Source organism: Eschrichtius robustus, chromosome 14 (assembly GCF_028021215.1).
Source record: "Eschrichtius robustus isolate mEscRob2 chromosome 14, mEscRob2.pri, whole genome shotgun sequence".
Taxonomy (NCBI): Eukaryota; Metazoa; Chordata; class Mammalia; order Artiodactyla; family Eschrichtiidae; genus Eschrichtius; species Eschrichtius robustus.
In genome coordinates, this window is record NC_090837.1 from 674,976 (window position 1) to 694,386 (window position 19,411).

The 19,411-nt window shown below is 65.2% G+C and overlaps 1 protein-coding gene across 10 annotated transcripts in view; it reads right to left on the bottom strand.

Annotated features, from left to right (window-relative positions):
* FBRSL1 (fibrosin like 1) overlaps nucleotides 1–19,411 on the bottom strand; it is an 86,216-nt gene that overhangs the window by 41,083 nt on the left and 25,722 nt on the right. For all 10 annotated transcript variants that reach the window (XM_068562515.1, XM_068562520.1, XM_068562517.1 and 7 more), the window contains exons 3-4: nucleotides 12,364–12,468; nucleotides 10,157–10,192 (exon numbers count right to left, since the gene is read on the bottom strand). In XM_068562515.1, coding sequence (XP_068418616.1) covers nucleotides 10,157–10,192; nucleotides 12,364–12,468 — 141 coding nt within the window. The remainder of the gene's footprint in view (nucleotides 1–10,156; nucleotides 10,193–12,363; nucleotides 12,469–19,411) is intronic.

Sequence of the window (19,411 nt, forward strand, 5' to 3'; positions counted from 1 at the left end):
AGCCCTGTCCTTCCGGGGAGCCCTCCCTGAGCCCTCCCCGCAGGCTCCGCCGGCCGACTGGCAAATCTGCTGCCCCCAGATGGGCCAACCGTGTCTGTCCCTGCAGCCCCCCTCCTCCGCTCCGTGCCTCATCGGTCCCCACCAGCAGCTCCTGGCAACAGAGCGGCGGCCACGTCACTGCTCAGTGCCAAGGGTGACATCGTCTCATGCCCGGGGCAAACGTGACGTCCCCGAATCTCCACAGGCCTCACGGGCCACCAGCTCACCTGACATCCCCCCGCCACTGGCCGGCCACGTTGTGACTGTAATTACACCTGCATGCACGCACGTGTACTCACGTTGTCGTGTACACGCGCACACCTGTACACTTACTTGCACACATGCCCAAGCACACACACACACTGACACACAAATGCTCACGTGATGGCTAGGGTCCCATGCACTCTGTTCCCCTTAGGAACGCCCATGCCGCAGGTACCCCGAGAGACCGGGCCCCTCCTCCGAGCCTCTCCTCAGATGGATGGCACCCTTGAACCCGGAGCTTCAGGGCGCCCTCCACATCCGCTCTGTGCACTTTTGCTGACACGACACCCCTCTGACTCGCTTCCCCTGTCCCATCTGCCCCTCCCTCCATGGCCTCCACGAGAGCGGGGATTTCTGGGTTCTCTTCAATCCTCTGACCTTGGGGCCTGGAGTGGCACCTGGCCCACAGCGAGGGTGCCACAAATACTCGGGGACGGCCAGCCGTCGCCGCTTTAGGACCCACTTCCCGCCCACCCCTGGCCCCGCCTGAGCTGCAGACCCCGCCGCTTTCGGCTCCCGTCTCAGGGGCCTTGCTGGGGCCTGGGTCCACACCTAGGACGGTGGGTCACACCAAACCCGCTCTCCCTTTTCTCATCAGCGGCTCTCCCCGCAGCCCTCGCTGGGCTGGAATAATGAACGATCCCATGTCAGGAATGAATAAAAAGATGGCCCCTGGCCCTGCCGCCCGCCGCTGACCTTTTTGGAGTCGACTGTATTAATATATTCTCCTGTTGTCAGACTCAAAGTGCTAACTGCCTTATGAATTATTTATCAACACAAAAAGTCTTAACCAGAATGGTGTTAACATTAATTCCTAACCTTCTGGGTCCCGGCAGCCCCGCCTGTTCCACATAATTGAATTTCACTCCCAGCGGCCTGCCCGCCACCCACCCGCTCCCCAGAATGACCGTCCCTCCAGCCGTGGCTCCTGGCACACGTGGCCGTGGCCTTGAGGGGTTCCCTAGAGCGTCGACGTCCAGCCTCTAGGGACAGGACCCGACTGGACGAGAGTCCTTGGCTCATGCTGCCTGAAGGTGCGAGGGGGGCGGGGCCTCCAGGGGCCTGAATTGCTCTGGGCTAACCTGAGGGGCCAGGGTCTGCCCGCACCCCAGGCTGGGCCAGGAGGGGAGGGCGCCCCCGCATCTCCGCCTCTGCAGCCGCCGCAGGGTGGGAGCAGGCCGAGAGGGGCGGGAGGGGTGGGGCCGGGGGCAGAAGCTGCCGCCTGCCCGGAGGGGCGGGGGAGGAACCTGGGGAGGGGGCTGTGGTGGCCCCCACGAGCCCTCCCAGAGGCCACTGCAGAGTGACCACGCCGTCCAGAGCTCGGCCTCACACCCCCCCCCCCGCCCCGCAGGCTGCGCTCTGGAGAGGTCCGCGGCCAAGCGCCCCTGAATGCCCGCCGTCAGAAACGGTCATGGTGAACGCTGCTGCCCTAAGCAACTAAGTCAAGGCAACTGGTTACTTAGCAACCGATGACAAACACACGAGTGAGAAGAAGCTCGCTGGCCTGGCGAGGGGGGTCCTGAGGTGGCAGGGCCACACCGCAGCAGGCATGTTCTTGGTCACCCTCCCACTGAGGGCCGAGGCCCATCCCCTCCCCTTGGGCCTGGGCTGGCGAGGCTGAGCTGACCGATGGAAAGCGGCACACGTGCCAGCAGGCCAGCCCCAGGGCTGCCTTGCCCTCTGAGAGCCCCGCGCTGCCCCACTGTCCCACAGGGAGACCCCCGTGGAGGGCCTCGAGCTGCCATGGAGAGGGTGGGTCCGTGCCCACCCAGGAGCCAAGGGTGTGAGTGAGGCCACCTTGCGGCCTGCCGCCCAGCTACGGGGGCAGCACGCCCAGAGCTGAGTGCACAAAGCAGTGGGATACGACAAGACAGCTAGAACACGTGCAGCTCTGGGGGCCAGTGGTTTCTAGAATGTCCCAGAGCCTTCCATATGGAGAGCAGGGGAGGGGAGGGAACCCGTACGGAGGCCAGGGGCTCGGCATCGGGATGGAGGAGCTTGTAGGGCAGGGGCGCGGTAGGGTGTCCGGGGTGGTTTCTCCTGGTAGTGCCTGCAAAGTGCCCAAGGGGGGCCCAAATCCAAGGCCCACTGAAGGCCTGACCCCGCAAGCGCCGGCTGCGGGTGTTCTCCCGTCAGCGGCTCCGTAACGCTAGGCGGGCTGGTGCGTGCGCCGCAGCTCCTACCTCTGCAGCGGGCTGAGGCCTCTTCATGGGTCTGCTGCCGGTTTGAAATAAAATAATGGGGGGGTGGGGGGGAGCCTTTTAAAGATGGTTGCAAAATGCCACGGAGACTTGAGGTTTTCTCACGAATGAATGCTCTCTTGCCACTAAATCCGACGCTTGCTCAGATGACAGCACAAGATACACACGGGTGACACACCCATGTCACCCCCGAGGCCCGGACAACCCAGCCTGAAGCTTCAGGCCCCCAGCTTCCAGTCTGCCTTGCCGACCGCTCCCCAGAGCTCCCGTGGAGCCACCCACCCAGAGGGGCGCCAACGCCTGACGTGTGTGGGCAGCTGGGATGAGGCTTGCTGAAGCCATGGGCTGGCGGGCCCCTCCCTTCCTCCTTTCGGGCCCCTGGCGCACCTGCACCCCAGCTTGCACTTGCCCTTGGCCCCACCTCCCTGCTGGCTCTTCCTGGGACGCTGCCCCTGACCGCTGGCACAGTTGCCCCCAGATGCCCTCCGCAGCAGCCAGCACTCCTGGAAGCACCTGCCGCTGATGCATCTGCTTTCTCCCACCATCTCCCCGCCAGGGCAGGGACCCTAAGACTCGCTCTGCTGCGCCCCCAGTGGAGCACGGCCCCAAGGGCGGGCGGCGCAGAGGCCACAGGCCTAGGCAGACACGTGAAGTGTGACAGCGACCCGCCGCACAGCGCAGAGAGTAACAGCAGGTGCCTGGCAGGCGCGCGGATTCTCCCCGCAGCCCTGTGGGGCGGGTCCCGGGGCTCCACTGTCTTACAGATGAGAAGACTGGGGCACCGGGTGGCACCCGGCCCGGCGGCTTCACCTCCTCTCCCGACCTGAGACCCTGCTAGGCCCTGCCCAGCGGGCCGCTCACCCCCTCAGGCTTCACAGGACCTCGGACTGGCAGTGCAGCCTCCAGGCGGGCAGGGGCTAGTGGCCTCTGGCTCTGCCATCCCTGCTCCTCCCCTGCTCGACACCTGGGGGCCACACATGACCTTCCCGGAGGTGGCTCCAGCGTGTTCCTGATAGAGCAGAGCTAGGAGCCAGAATATTCACCGACCCGGGGGGCCAAGCCGTCCTGCTGGGTCAAGCGCCCAAAGGCCAAGGGGCCTGCGGGCCCAGGGCTCCCAGAGGCAGGTGGCTGTCCAGGTCTGTGCCACCCCAACCTGACTGTGACCCGTGGGGGCTCTGAGACGGCCTCCCCCCAGCACACGCTGGGGCGCTGCTTCATGAGAGGGCGAGCAGGATACAGCAGTGGGGCGGAGGGAGTGATGCGGGCTCAGGGCCAAGAGGTTGGGCCAGGGACCCCCGGGGAGCACAGGATGCCTCCTTCTCCCACCCCAGCGTCTGGCCGGACAGAGGGTGGCCGCAGGAAGTTTCCTGGCCGGGAGGGCGGGTCCCCAGGACCCCGGAGGGGCCCAGATGCTGGAGCCCTCAGGGGGAGGGCATGCCGCCCTGGCAGGTTGACCTCTACGCGGGACAGCAGAGTCAGGGCCCAAGGACCCGGCTGCCTGCAGAGGATGGCCACAGACAGAGGGGCCCAGAGTGTGCCCACGGGAAGCCCCGGCAGGCAGACCTGTCAGCCGCGCACGGCTCCACTCAGGGCCGCTCGTGTCGGTGAAATCCCGAGTCCTTGACCACTCCTCCCTCTACACCAGCACCCCCTCTAAAGCTAGCACCCACCCCCCCATACCAGCACCCCTCTGCCTGCACCACCTACGCCTACAGCACCGTGCAGGTCACCTGCTTCTCTTATTTATCACTTACTCTGTCCCTGCTCTATCTGGGGCCTAGACCCCTTTTAGGAAGAACCTGCTGCCCCCTGCCTGGAGAGGCCCTCCACCCAGTTCCCTCTCACAGGAAGCCGAGCAGAGGCCCTGAGGGCCATGCCCTTCCTGGTGCCACATCCACCGACCCAGGTCAGCGATGAAGAACGGTCCGGCTGTCCTGGGCACTCTCCCCTCCTGGCCCTCCTCCCAGCGGCGAAGGCCCCCAAGGCGAACACATCACGGTCTGCTTCCCTGGGAATAACAACCGCGGATGTACCCACATGCCACGTTCAGAATCCCTCACAACTGGCCGAGGAGGCGGTGCTGACCCCCCTGCCCCAGGCCAGGCCAGGAGAGGTGCTGGATGACAGGGGCAGCGGGACGCAGGCTCTCTATCAGCCCACAGGGAAGGACTTCCGGGTCCTCCACCTGGTCAGATGTGGGGCACGGCTGTACCCCAGGACCCGGAGAGGTGGGCCAAGTGAAGGACAGACGATGGAGGAACGGACGAACAGACGGACGGATGTATGGGCAGACGGTGCCTCCTGACAGAAGGCTGGCTGGGCACGGGCTGGGGTTGCATCACAGGTGAGGACACGGCCCACCGCACACCTGCCGTCCCTGGCGACCCCTTCCCAGCGGCCCCTTCCCGGCTGAGGACGGTCCTGTGCTCAGAGGTGGGAGGAGGGTGCAGTTCCCGGCTCCAGGGAGAGCCTGACGGGCTTTCATTGCTTTTGTACAAATTACGGCTGCTCTGCTCGGAAGAGGCCCGAGGAGCAGGGTAACGGGTGTCGTAAACCCGCCTCGTAAAGACGGAGCCTGCTGCAGGGCTGCGAGTGGGGCAGCGGGGCGGGTCAGAGGAGGCCCGGCCGCCAGAGCGAGCAGGGGCCGCTGCAGGGGCTGAGGGCGCTGAGCCGCGGCCGCGGTGGGCACGGGGGCAGGCAGGCCTCAGGACGGCCCAGGGCCCCCCGGGCGCCCCTGCCAGCCTGCAGGACTCGCCGCCCGCGTCCACCAGCCCTCCCGCCCCTGAGGGCTCACGGGAGCCAACTCCCCCGCCACGTGCCGCACCTCATCTTCAGCCACGATCGCCCCTGGCTTACGGGCAAAGCTGGCAAGTGACCTGCAGGCGGCCAACCAGGTACCCCGTCCCCGGGGGGCCACCTGCTCTGCCCTCCCGCGTCCCACACCGGGGCTCCCAGCAGGCAGGGCTGAGCCGCTCGCTCCTGCCAGAGAGGGTGACGGGGCAGAAACCCGAGCGTGGAGCCGGGAGCCACGACGAGCACGCCCGGGAGGAAGGCTGGCAGGACCCACAGGGCGCGGGCGCGTGCACACGCGGCTCATGGGACACGGCCCTGCCGGCGCGGCTGGAGCTCAGCTGGCCTCGTGCACTGCCGCACCTCCCAGGGCTGTGCGCGGGGCTGGTGCCAGCTGTCACACACGCGTGCACGGCGGACCTCCCCCGCAGAAGCCGCTGCGCCCCGAGTGTGAGAGGCCTCGTCAGGGTGGGTAGGGGCTCCGCTTCGTGAGCGGCCTGTGCGTCCCCAGGCTGCCCAGGTGCCTGCACCCCTCTCATGAGGTGCTGACACTCCCACCAGAGAGGGGGGGCGTCCACAGGCCCTCCCCACGAGCCTAAGGGGTGCTTACAACAACAGAGCCTCAGGAAGCCACGCCGTGCCACCCGGAGCTGAGGCCACAGCACCGCTGCCGCTTCCTCCTAGCTCTCGGGACCCCGGGAACCAGCCACCACGCTCGAGGAAGCCCAACCAGCCCGCCGGGCGAGGCCACGTCAGAGGAACTGAGGCCACCAACCACGAGCTGGCAGCAAGCCCCAGACGGGGGAGGAAAGGAGCCTCCCGTGACCCCCAGATGTCGAGGTGTTTCCTCGACAATGAGCCCCCGCACCCCTCCCCGCCCCTCCAGACAGACGTCCTCGGCAACAGCTGGCTGGGCACAGCGCCAGCCTGGGCCCTGCCAGCCCTCGTGTCGGCTCTGCCTGGGCCACGCCAGCTGCTAGTTTTAACTCTGCCCTACTGCCCAGGCTCCGAGGGGAAGGGACCAGCCAGGGGCGCGCCACAGGCCGCAGCAGCCCCCTCCGCGGCCCCGGGGCAGGGCGCCAGCTGGGCCTTGGCACGTCTTATTCGCCCACTTGCGCCAGGAATGCGAGGTGTGGAGGTCCCTGAGACCCGGGGCTGGTGCTGCAGTGCAGGTGATGTGAGATTGGCAGGCTCTCTGCAGCCCGGCCAACAGCTCAGAGGTCATTTCCAGAAACCCCCTTGAGGCAGTCACGCCCATCAGCTAACGATGCCTTGTGTGTATGTGTGTATGGGGGCCACCCCGGCAGGTTCGGCAGGTGGGGCCCCGCCCGACCCAGGTGAGCCTGGGCATCCTGGAGGCCGGGGTGCAGGCAGGTGCCCCTTCCTCCCAGCCCTCCGCCGCTCTACTGGGAACCAGAGTTAGAGGCTCACTGGCCGCCCCCGCACTGTTCCCGACACACGTGGGCCCCCCGGCCCAGGGCCTTCGCTCCCGGTGTGTGCGTGTGTGTCGGGGCCGCTCCGGTGTCAGGGCGAGGTGGGGAGGCCTTCCCGCCACGCCACGCAAACTCCTCCGCAGAGCTCACCACCTCCATGGGGGGACGCTACTTATCCCCAGGGCAGGGGCGTTGGCTGTTTGATTCCTTTCCAGCCGCCACGACGGGCGGTGGGCGGTGACCGGTGCAGAGCAGACGCTCAGCCCAGGTGTGTTGAGGGGAGGAGGGAAGAAACAAATGCTCCCAAGCCCAGGGGAGGGCGGGAGGACCGCGGCTCAGCTGGGACTGGCCAGTGAGGGTGGGAGAGGTGCTGTGCCTTGGGCTCAGGCGGGCGAGGTGGAGGGCAGGCTTCCTCCCATTGGTGACAACCAGGGGCCCGGGGCGGGGCGGGGCTGGGTGGGAGGGGACGGCAGGGACGTCGGGGTGTGGCCAGTGCCGGGGGTCCCTTAGCAGAGACCCCTCCTGACAGTGGGCGCTGCAGCGGGGTCTCTGCCCCCGTGCCTCAGCGTCCTCATCTACAGGGTGGGCAGTCATCGCCAGGATAACAACGTCCACCCCGGAGGGTGGCCGTGGGACACCTGCCCGGGTCACTGCGGCGTCACTGCTGCTCGGCGTCCTCCGCTCCCGTCCCCGGGCAGCACGCTCGGGGTGGGGGCAGGGCCGGCCTCCCGCCTCGGCAGGAGTCTAGATACTCATTTCTCTTTAATAGAGGAAAGCCCCAAGTCCCCAGCTTCGGCGGGAGACGAATCCTCGTGTCCTTGGTTGCAAGCAGCCAAATTAGGAGAATTACTTTCTAAGTAATCCTATGGCACTAACGCACCTCTGACGGCGGGCTGGGGAGGCTGCACGACGGACGCTGTTGGGGATGAACGGTAATTGGGGATTTGCTGGGGATAAATCTCGGCAAATTAAACTCTTTTAAGTACGGTCTATAAACCAGGTCAGATGACAAATGCCCCCGCCCCCCGCCCTGTCACCTAGTACGGGGGGAGGGACGCTGTTGGGGAGAGGCAAGCACAAGCATGACCCCTGCTGGGGCCTGAGGCCCCAACTGCAGACACGCACAGACGGCAAGGGACACACAGGCCAAGGTACACACCTACACGCAATGCCACGTGGCCAGACACACACACACACACACACACGTACTGCAGAATCACAGTTGTACATGTACAGAGGCACCCGTGCCACGTCCAGACACAGGCTCTCAGATGGACACTTACATGCAGATACACACGTGTGGCAGGCACACACCCACCTGCTACATCCACAGACACATCCGGGCACCTCCAGACAGACATTCGAGAGGACAAGACCCAGACACACACACAGATGGCCAGAGAGAAACACGTTACGCTTCTACGCGTAGGCGTGCAGCCGCACGGCCACACAGAGACACCGCCTCAAGGCACGTGCATGTGACCGACACATGTCAACGCACAGGGGTACACAACACACACTCCCCTTCCACTGAGAGCCACACACAGACATGGCCCCCAACCTGAGTGGCACCCTCAGGTGTGTCTGAGGCCTCCACAGTGAAATCTGGATCTAGAGGCAGGACTGCAGCCGCCCTGAGCTCGGCCCAGCTGGCCTCCAAACCCCAGCCCCCTGGCTCCTGGCAGGGCCGCCTGCCTGCCCCCAGCCCCGAGCCGCTGCCTGCTGGGCAAGGGTCCTCCGGGCCTGTTTCCATTCCTCCAGCCCCAGGGGCAGCCCCACCTGCTACCACGCCAACTGGGCAAGAGGGCCACCAGGGCCGGGTTGACCATGCGTGCCCTGCAGCGCTGGCCGGCACACGTCAGGGACCTGCGGACACATCTGCTCACACCAGGGCCTGGTGCGCACACGCAGGCGTCTGCAGACATGGTTCAGGAACACCCCACGGCTGAACAGCAGGCTGGGCCCCTGCCCGCCACCATCTGTCACTCCCGTGCAGCGGCGGCAGAGAGCTAAGCTGCAAGCAGCTGGCATGTTAATTACAGGTTCTTCTCCAGGAAACATTCAAAGCAGCGTTCTGGGGAGAAACCACGAATGACACATGGTGATTTGGAAGCAGAAGGGCCGCCCAGCAGCTCTGGCAAGGAGACTTGGGGCAGGGAGACCCCAGCTGCCCTGGGCGTCTCAGACACAGCGGGAAGCTCCACACAGGGCCTCCCTGGGCCCAGCCTCTCGGGACTCCTGGACCCTCTGGGACCGACGCAGGCCGGTGGGCGTTCTGGCCCCCACTGTCCCCGTTACCGTGCCAGCTCGCCCCAGTGCCGACCTGCACCACACTGCCAACCATCTCCCACAGCCCTGGTCCTGGCCCAGCTCCTGGCCTGAATGCCACTGCCAGCACAGTCAGCTCCAGGGGAGGCTGGTGTGTCAGGACCGCCCAGGCCCGCGGGAGGAAGGAGCAGCACGGGCCACCAACCATGACCGTGGCCACAGAGGAGAGCACCAAGGCTGCCCAAGGAGGGCAGAGGCCTCCCCAGGAAGACACCCCTCGGGCGGCCCCGGGACCACCACCCACAAGTGTCCAGCCCCCCAGGTCAAAGGCTCGAAGACGCTATGGCCTGGCCCGGGGTTAGAGGCAGAAGGCAGAGCTGCCTGGGCCAGCGGACCCTGGGGGTCGGGGAGCTGGGGGAGAGGGTGGCCAGGGATCCATGGCTGTCCCTGCCACCCGGGGAATTAATGGGTTAATTACACACCCTATAAAAAGCCCCCGTGATTTAGAGAGGCTGCCTGTCAAACCCTGGAACTCTGGAACTCGCAGTAAATCAGGGGCTGCGGGGATGAGGCGGGCGGAGCCCAGGACCCTGCCCTCCAATGAGCCGGAACGGCTGTAAATCTGCAGAAATGGCTTTTATGGAGCTCTGGGTTTTATGGTGTCATTAACAGTCCTCCTGATACTTAAGAGGAAATGAAATAAAGTCGTGAGGAGGGGGCTGGGGGACAGGGACGGGGCCCCCCCTTGGCTGGAGTATCAGGCGGCAGCAGGCCGTCCCCCTCCTGCCCCTGGGCCCCAGACGACAGCTAAGGGACTGGGGCCGCACACCCCGGTCCAGACTCTCCGGCCCGGCCGAGTATGGTCCGGGAGATGGTGGCAGGGCACTGGGGGGCAGCTGCTCCACGGGTGGGACCCCTGACACCAAGCGCTGCCCCACAGGACCCAGAGGCAGAGCGTCCGGCCCACCCACACTCCTCGCAGGCCAGGGCTGCAGGGCAGGACCCCAGGAGGGATGCTCCCTTGGAACCTCCGCCCACTCTGGCCCCATCCCCAACCTGCACCAGCCCCCCCTCCAGCCTGGGGGCAGCGCCTGGCACAGTCGGGGCTCCTGAGGGCCGGGGTGCGGGGAGCGGACAGCAGAAGCAGGGCGGGACACTTACGGAGTAACCTCTGCCTGAGACCGCCTGCGCCGAGCTCTGCAGGGAAGGAAGAAGGACAGTCAGGAACCGGCGGCAGCCCCTGATGGCCACCCTCTCCTCCGAGGACCTGAGCAGGCAGAGCCCGGCAGCCCCCTCCGGGGTCTTTGCTGGAACTCTGGCCTGGGGCCACGCCGAGCCCCATGGAGCCCAGATCAGCCTGGGGCCTGGCTTGAAGACCTGCACCAGGAGCCTTCCACCCCGAGACCTGGAGATGTGGTCCAGCCCAGCGGGGCCTCCCCACGTTCCTCGGGGATGGGCTCAGCCCTTGGCCAGATTTCAGCCCCTCCCAGAGGACCAACCCCACCTTTCCACACAGGGTTCTGGGCCAGGGGTCGAACCCCTCTCTGTGCTCAGGTCGACCTTTCCCTCACCACCCACCAGCCTCCCAGGTCACAGGGTCCAGCGGGAAACCTCGGGAAGCCTTCCTGGAGGAGGAGCTGGGCAACTGGGGCCTCAGATGTCAAGATGTGGGGGTCAGCTGTGGCCTGGAGGCTGGCAGCCACCCCAGAGGCCCTGTGAGGGGACCCCAACAATGCTTGATGGAGCTCCCTCTGGTTCAAAAGGGCGTTTCGGATCCGATGGGAGAGACCGGTCAAGTGCATTTCACCAGCTCCCCAGGGCTGAGCCCTGAGGTCCAGGCGGACAGGACATGGTGACCGGGCAGGTGTGTGTGCGGGGGACATTGGCACAGTCAGCGAGGGCGGGCTTGTCTGAGGTGTGTGGGACCCACAGACCAGGGTCCAGGCCACACTGAGGTCCAGATGCCAAGATTCTTCTGGGAGGGGTGACCACTGCAGCCTGGCCCACTCTGCTCTGCTCAGCTGAGGCCAGGCCACCCCTCCCCGCCCCAGGCAGACCCTGGCCGGCCCGGGCCAGCCCCTGGGGGTCTGCCAGGCCGAGCTCACCGCAGTGGGGGTCCCTCACCACCAGGGGTGGCCCAGCCCCAGGCCCTGCTGATGGGGGTGGGTAGGGTGCCATAATTGCCCCCAAGCTTGCGCCCTCACACCGCTGGCACTGTGCTCAGAATCTGTCTCCGTTCATTTACCGCGGCTGGCAATTAGAGGAGTTCGAACTAGGGCAGCCCCCGCGGCCCCAGACAATTACCAGCCTATTTTCCCATCTTGTGGCAACAAGATCGGAGCAGGGCAATTAGGCCCTCCTCCCGGCCTCCCGTGCCCGCCCTCCCCCAGCCCCCATTTAAATGATAATGAGATATGACTCGTTCCATTTAGCCCTGCAGAAAACCCGTCTCTGCTCTGCGGCCACTTCTGCAGCTGGGGGTCAAGAAGACAAAGGCCTCTTCCAGGAGCAATGCCTCCTCCTGGGAACCCTTCTGCCTGAGTCCTCCCTCCCCCTGGGGCCCCTCTGTCCCCACCCCTAGCCCTTACATCACCTGCCCATCCCCTTCTCCAAGGTCCAGGGAGACCCAGGGGCCCTGGAGGGCTACCCAGCATCCCCACTGTGGGCCAAATCCCAGCGGCAGCTCCTGTGTGTTGCCTGCCTGGGTCATCCCCACACTGGGCCCCAAGAACACCTACCCCGGGACCTGAGCTCAGGGACCTGTCTTTTAGGCAGGACACCGAAGGGTGTCCCCTGACAGGCCAGCTTGTGCCTCGGCGGGGCACCCTCCCCTCCGCGTGGCCCCCAGTGGCCACCTCAGCACCCAGGCAGAGACCTGGACTGCTGGACACGCAGGCCACCGCCAGCCTGAGCTGACAGGCCGGTCCGCCTGGGCAGGTGGGAGTGCTTCCAGCTTGTTCCCTGCAGTTCCAGACCTGCTCACCGGGCCAGAGACGCTCCCCCTGCCCTTCTTAATAAACACATCTGTGCGAGTCATTCCCCATCCACATCCCTGCCGGCTGCCTGCCTGGCACCAACCCCGAGCCCGCCCCCAGCGGGACACAGGACCTGCACCCCAGCACGGTCACCTCCACGGGCCCCGGCCAGTGCCTCATGGTTGCGCCTCATTCAAATCCCTCCTAACGGGGAAGCCCTAATTAGTGAAAAATCATGTTTTAATGAAGGCAGATGCTAATTGTGAGCACAAAACCCTCAGTTGAGACTCTGGGCCCCTAAGCAAACGGCTTGCAGTGTCTGAAGGTTGGGGGCTGGTCTGGCAGTCACCCCAGGGACCCAGAAATGCTCCAGTGAGCGGCTGGGCTACTCACGTCACTGAGCTGGTCCCGAGAACTGCTCCTCCGGGAGCTGGTGGCTTCTCGGACGCTGTCGCCGTCACTGTTGTGGTCGCCCCCTCTGGACACTGTGACCTTCATCTGGGGAACGGGAGACACAGGCTCAGCAAACACCCTGCAGGGTGGGGCCGGGGCACAGCCAGGCTCGGGCTCCTCCCCCCTCCGCGACCCGGTCCCTCTGGGCTGAAACCTGGGGAGGGGGCGGCAGGGGCAGAGCCAAGCATTTACAACCCAGTACCACCCATTCCTACCCAGCATGGGAAAGAAATGCCTCAGAGAGCGAAGGGCGAGCACTCAGCAGCATGAACTGCTGCCAGCTCAGTCTCTCCTTTCCTCCCGCTGGCCAAGTGGACGACTGTAAAGACTCCTGGATGCGGAGCGGGCCAATGGGCCGCCCTGCCCTTTTCCACTCCACCAGGGCCGGTCAGGGGGCGTCAAGACAGGCCGGCGGCAATTCACCCCCGCTCCCGGCACGCACACCACTCTCGGGCCCCTTCAGTCCTCACCACAACCCATGGTGGGCAGTCAGGGCTGCAAGGTCTGCAGAGCCACTCCCCGCTCTGTGTCCTAGGGCCATTACTTAACCTCTCTGTGCCTCAGTTCTGTCATCTGCAGAACGAAGCAAGTAGTACTCACTAGGACAGGTGCTGCTAGGTCATGTATCTGCCAGAATTTCTGTAGACCTGGCGGGCCCTCAGCTCTTTGCTCCTCACACAAAAGCCCTGTTCGATGCTTTGTGCCCACTTTAGAGGAGGAAACCAAGGCCTAGAGAGGTTACGTGACAGTGTGGAAAGTGGACCCAAAATCCTGCTTGCATCTTTCTTTTTACTCGGAAATAGTTTCAAACCTCACAAAACTGCGGGGCAGGGGTGCCCATCACGGCCCCAGACCTCCACCCTCCCAGGCCCAGGAACTCACCACCCCTGAACCAGGCCAGCCTCCACCCATGTCTTGCCAGCTCCTGGTGCCCTCCCGGCAGGACCCGCTGAGCTCGGCCATCCCACCACCTCCCGGTCTCTCCAGCCTCCCTGTGTTGGAACGTTCCCGCAGCTTCGTCTGGACACGCACTGACGGCCCACACCTCCGTCTGCGTGTCTGACGCCTCCTAGCGGCAGACCGAGGCCGTGGCTTTCGGCCGGCACGCTGCCTAGCACCCGATGGACCCCTGCTCCAGGGGCTGCCACTGTCCCTGTGGGGCAGCGTGGGGGGCGTGCGGGGCGTGCGGACGGCCTGCCCCCTCTCCACCCCCAGGCCTCCCAGCCCAGCGCACAAGCTCGCGGAGCTCAGGAGTGCTCAGAAGCTGCGCCACGACCGGGGTCAGGCAGGCCCAGTCCTCCACGCCCAGCCGTTTATTCATGAGCATCCTTCAGCCCCAGAGACCCCAGCCGGGGCGGGAGGTCAGGACGGGTCAGCAAGGTGCACCAGCTATGCTCTGGAATATTCTCGAGTCCCCAGGAAACCCCCTTATGGCCTGAGCCCTTCTTCCTGCAGACCCCAGGGTGGGCTCGGCCAGAAGCCTCTCTCGAGGCAGCCCCTCAGAGCCCCTGCTCCCCAGGGCCAACCTAAGCCCTGAGATGGGGTACAACTCCCCAAAGCCACAGGCCCCTACACTGTGTGGCCAGCAGAGTGTAATGACAAAACACAGAACCAGTGTCCATCCACAGCCCGGGCCCTGGGTGCAAGGACCCTCTTGGGAAGCTGGAACAGTCACACCGGGGGGAGCCCAGGCCTCCATACCACCCTCGCTCCCCACGGCAGGCCCAGGGTGGGGTTCCAGTCCTACCCCAGGCAGGAGCACCCCCATCGTGAGCCCGTGGCACCCCAGCCTCACTAGCTCCATCGTGCTCAGCCAAGCGGTGAATGCGCAGCCCCTGGGCCAGCGCTGCCTCTTCTGACTGTGCTTGAGCCTGTTTCCTCATCTGTGAAATGGGGGTGCCGACAGAGCCCTTCACAGGCACTATGGGGGTAAGAGGTTCTGTTTGTGAGCCGGAACCCTTCTCCAGCACCGAGAAGCCACCAGGTGTCCCTGTTGTCCCCAGTGGGCTCTAACTGCCCCGCAGGGATGGGCGTTTCTTGCCTCTGGACCCCGAGACAGGTCTCACCAAAAGGAGGGAATATGGGAGCCTGGGGGACCTTCCTCACCGCCTTGCTGGCAGGCAGCCTCTGCGAGAAAACAAACGCCCTAGTCCCGTGGTTTTCAAAGTGGGGTCCCCGGACCAGCAGCAGGAGGACCCAAGAGCTGGTTAGCAATGCAAACACGCACCTTCAGGCCCCGCCCCAGACCTGCTGTGCCATCAGGCCCTCTGGGGGATTCTGCTGTGGCTCCAGTTGAGACTCACAGCTCTGATCATTAGTAATCACCCCCATGAGCCCCAACTCACTGCTGGGGGACAGTATTTCGGGTTGGGCTCGGAGCAGGGTCCCTGCCCAAGAAGAAGAAGGCTGGACCCAGAGACACTGCAAGAACAGGAAAGGCCTGGCGCAGGGCCGCTGTGTATAGTTGTGCAGGTTGCTCACTGCACAAGGACACCCAACAAAGCAGGAGGGGAAGCAGAGGCTGAAGAACAACCCACACACAGCTGAAACGTGAGGAGGGAGGATGCCGCATTACACTTCATACATTCACACAAGTTGTCTCCTCTCTAAGCTGGGCCTCAGAGAGGATGCCTTATCCTGACTCCTTGGTGGGGCCCTGCAGAGGGGGGCAGGCTGGGGTCTGTCATCCTTCCTCAGGCAGTCAGTTTTAGCTCTGAAAGCCCCACTTCCCAGAAAATCCTGTAAAACTGAGTCCTGTGCCCTGGGAACCACCCCAACCCTGGCCTGGGATGGCTGGTCACCTTCTCTTCCTAGGCCAGGACCCCAAACAGCCCAAGCTGGCGTCTGGCTGTCCTGTAGCCCTGCCTGCTTCCTAGCGGCTCAGAAATGCTGCTAGCCAGCTATGCCAGAAGGCCAGGGATGCCATGCCTCCATTTCTAGCTGGAGCTGGAGAGATAAGATCAGAGTCCCTGGGCACTGATTGCCCTGGGAGGGCAGCTGGGAGCCCCTGTGCCTGTGCCCACCCCTGGGCCTTGTGGTCTATCCATCTGCCCATCCATCCATCCACCCATCCATCCATCCATTCACCCTTCCACCTATCCACCCATCTACCCATCCACTCACCCGTCCATCCACCCATCCATCCATCCATCCACCCATCTACCTGTCCACTCATCCATCCATCCACCATCCATTCACCTATCTATCCACCTATCCATTCACCCACCTGTCGTCCACCCATCCATCCATCCACCCACCCAAGGCTTACTGCGTGCCTATGAGCTGGCTCTATTCTGGGCAGTGAACACAAACAGATCCAAGCCCCCGCCCTCCTGAAGCCACAAAGAGGCCGGCACACGGTCGGCAGACGGCCACAGGTGCTTTGGAAGGACAGCAGCGGAGAAGAGCTAAGAAGGGTCGCCAGGGCGGGCCTCACTGAGAAGGTGACACTTCTGAAAGGCAAGGAGGTGGGTCACGGGGCTATCGGGAAGCGGGGGGGACGGCACCGGTGGGAGCAATGAGGCTCCCTGGGGAGAGGAGAGCCCTAGCGGTTTCCACGAGGTGTGCAAAATTCCTGAGCACGTACCAATCGGCTCGTGCAAGCTGGCACACCACCAGAACGTGTCCTCAGGCTGGCGGGGCCAGGACTCCCCTTTAGACGGGTGGATATGTGGAAGCAGGGCATTGCTCTCCAGCTGGCAGGGTCAGCTCACGGCCCTCAGAAGGGTGGCGAGAGGACACTTCCCTCAGACCAGCAGGGTCAGGGACACCACCCTCAGACTGAAGCACCCCAGGAGCACCTGGGGTCCTGGGCTTTCTGGCCAGCAGGGCTCCCCTCCCCGCCCTGGGTTCTGTGGCACATCCCAGGAGGAAGCGTCTGTCTCCCGGGCCGGCCGCCAAGCGCACTTGGCCGCAGACAGGCAGCATGTGGTTCCACTTGGTGATCAGACCCCCAGAGTGTGGGGGGCAGGCGGCCAGCCCAGGGGGTGCGGCTGAGAAGGGGCTCAAGAGGTGGGACCCAGCGGTGTCCCCAGGCTGCCCCTCAAGCTGCACACCAGGTGGCTTCCCCCCTGGTGTGGAGAGGAAACGCCCTGGGCCTGGGATGCCCTGGGGCTGGCTGGGGGCGCCCGGCACCCCTCTCTCCAGCAGTGAGCAGGCTCACAGGGAGTCCAGACCCTTCACAGACCAGCACCCACCAGAGCGCACAGATACGAGGGCGACTGAGAGCCCCGGACGGCCCTGCATGAACCCAACCCGGCCTCTCCTGCCCACATCCCGACCATCGCCCACCTGCTCCTGACACCTGCCCAGTGCCCCGCACGCACACCACCCTGCCGAGACCCTTGGCTGAAGCAGGGCGCATACAGGGCCCCCGCGACCCCTAGAGCCCTGCCGCGCAGACGGAACAGAGGCGCCCTCCCTCCGCACACCCGACTGCTGCGCGCGTGCACATGCACACGCCACCTCTGGCGACAGTGGGGTGGCGGCCCTGGAGCTGTGCAGTGCACAACCTGGACAGCCGCACGCGACAGCCCCTGCAGGAGCTGGCGCCCCGCCACACGGTTCTGCCCGCAGACGACCATCAGCCCGTGGAGCTCTCAGGAGTGCACGCGAGCACACACATGTTCTCAGGGGCTCTGGGCTCTGCCCCATGCCTCTCCCCACTGCCCCCCAGGGCTGGGAGGTGCCCTCTGGCCCACGGCTGGTCTGCACTGGCCTCCAGGATAAGGAGAGGCCCACTTGGCCTCCACACCTGCAGGCCTGGGAGGGGAAGGGGTGGAGGATGGCCTAGTGCAGACCCTGGGGAACCCTGAGAAGGGGGCTGCGGCTGAGGCCACCCAGAGTCTCCTTCAAACCAGTCAGGGGACAGGCTCTGGGAGGGTGGGGCAAGGGTCAGGCACATCCCAGCGAGAAGGGAGTCGGGAAAAGTGCCCCCGTGGCCAACTCCACGACACCCCTGCAGAAACCGAGCACAGGCTCCCGAGAGCCCAGGCACCCCATCCCGTGTCCACTCAGCAAACACGCACAAACACGCATGTGCACACACCCGGCCTCTCCATGCCGGGGCCACATGGCAACCCAGGCCTGCGGCGGAGGCCCCTCCTCCTTCACTCCCCACTCCTCCCAGCACCCCAGTTTCCTCTCAGGGACCACCCCCCGTGCAAAGCAAGCGCTCCTGGGCCTCCTCAGGGATTGGACACCGTGGGCCTGGGTCTCAGAGACCGTGTGGGCCCCCCAGGTGACTCCCCTGGGCACCTCAAGGGCGACTGGGCAGCCACAGGCCAAGCCCATGGCCCTGAGTGGCCCCCGCGGGCTGGACGGGGAGGCCGCGCCGCGCTCATCCACGAGAACCCACCTGCCTTCTCGCCCCCCCTCGCGCTCCCTGCCCGTTCCAGCCGGTCCCCAGTGTCCAGTGCGTTCTGGGGGCTCCGAAGCCTTCCGTGACCCCTCGGAGCAGGTGCCCGGCACAGCTAAGTGGGGGGCGACAGCCTGTCGTGTCCACCTGAAGCCTGGACTGCAGCAGGGTCCGAGGCCCAGGCTGTGCCGGGGATGGGGCCCCCTTCCCCCTGGTGCCCCGCCCCCTAGCCCCTCTGTCACCCCCACTACATCAGTGCCCCAGGGCTGTAAACCCAAAGCTCTGCCCAGGAAGCCCCTTGCCGCCCGACTACTTGCTCTGTACCCAGTTCCCTGTCGCTCAGGGGGCCGCCTGACCCCACTGAACCTGCACCCCGCCCCGCCCGGCACGTGACAGCAGTGAGGACATCACATACTTTACTCTGTTCAGCCCCCCGCCCCCCGCCCCCACCCTCCGAGCTCCAGGTCTGTGCTCTACCTCCCACTCTGGGGAGCCCGGGCTTCGGGCAGGGCCATAGAGCAAGGCTGGCCCAGGGAGGGCCCTTCTCGCAGACCGGGCAAACACACCCGTGAGGGGGCTGGTGGGCGGGTCAGACGCTGGGGTGGGCGAGGAAGGCCAGGGCCCCCGCCCCACCCGACAAGGCGGCCTGCACGGCCTCTCCTCCGCATGCGCACAGCACACCCCCCAGCTCCGCGTGGAGGACGGTCACCCCAAGTGCAGCACTGCAGGCTGGCGTCCGCGACTGACAGCAGCGCCTGCTGGTGAAGTGTGGTACTGCAGCTGCCGGGTGACCCGGGGAAGGGGGAGGGAGGGGGGCGGTCCTCCGGGCTGCGAAGGGGTGGAGGCTCCAGAACCATGCAGTCAGCCCTAAGGAGCCCCGGCTGTGGGCGTGGGCCCTGCTTCTCCCAGGAATCCTTCCCGATGCTCCCTCCACTCCTGCGTCACCAGGTGTCCCTCTGAGAGTGAAGCAGGGTCGCTGGACCGCGAGTGCCCAATAGGCAGGGGCTGTCCTAAGTCCCCACTACCTGGCATGGGGCCCGGCACAGTGAGGAGGGGTCCCACACCAGCACACGGTCAGGGAGCGAGCTGCTGCCCTCTGAGGCTGGCCACCCCTCCCGCTGCTCCACATCCTTCCCCTGGGACTCGGCCGGGTGGACAGATGGACAGATGGGTGATGGATGGATGGATGGACAGATGGGGGATGGAGACGTACAACAGACTGTATACGGGACGCTGGCTGAGTTGAGGCTACAACCCGGGGAGCCAGCAGGCTCTGGGAGCTCTATGTAAGCAAGTGCATGTGAGTGTCCGCGACACCCTGCCTGTGCCTCAGTGTGGTCCCTCTTGCTGGGGGACAGCGGTGGTGTGCCATGTCCTGCCCCCAGTCGTGCCAGTGGACTCTGGGTGTGTGTGCCACCAGAGCAGGGTCCCCTGGGCTCCATCTCACCTCCACTCTTTGGCTGAGCCACTCAGCCTGCTCCATTGCTGTCCCCATCTGTCTGCTGAGTCAAGCCACAAGCACCTCCCCGCAGCTGCCCAGCCCTCCTCCAGTGTGAATTTTGAAACACATAACTCAGCTCATGTCACTGTGCAGCTTAAAACCCCCCAGTGGCCCTCTGTGGGTGAGTGGCA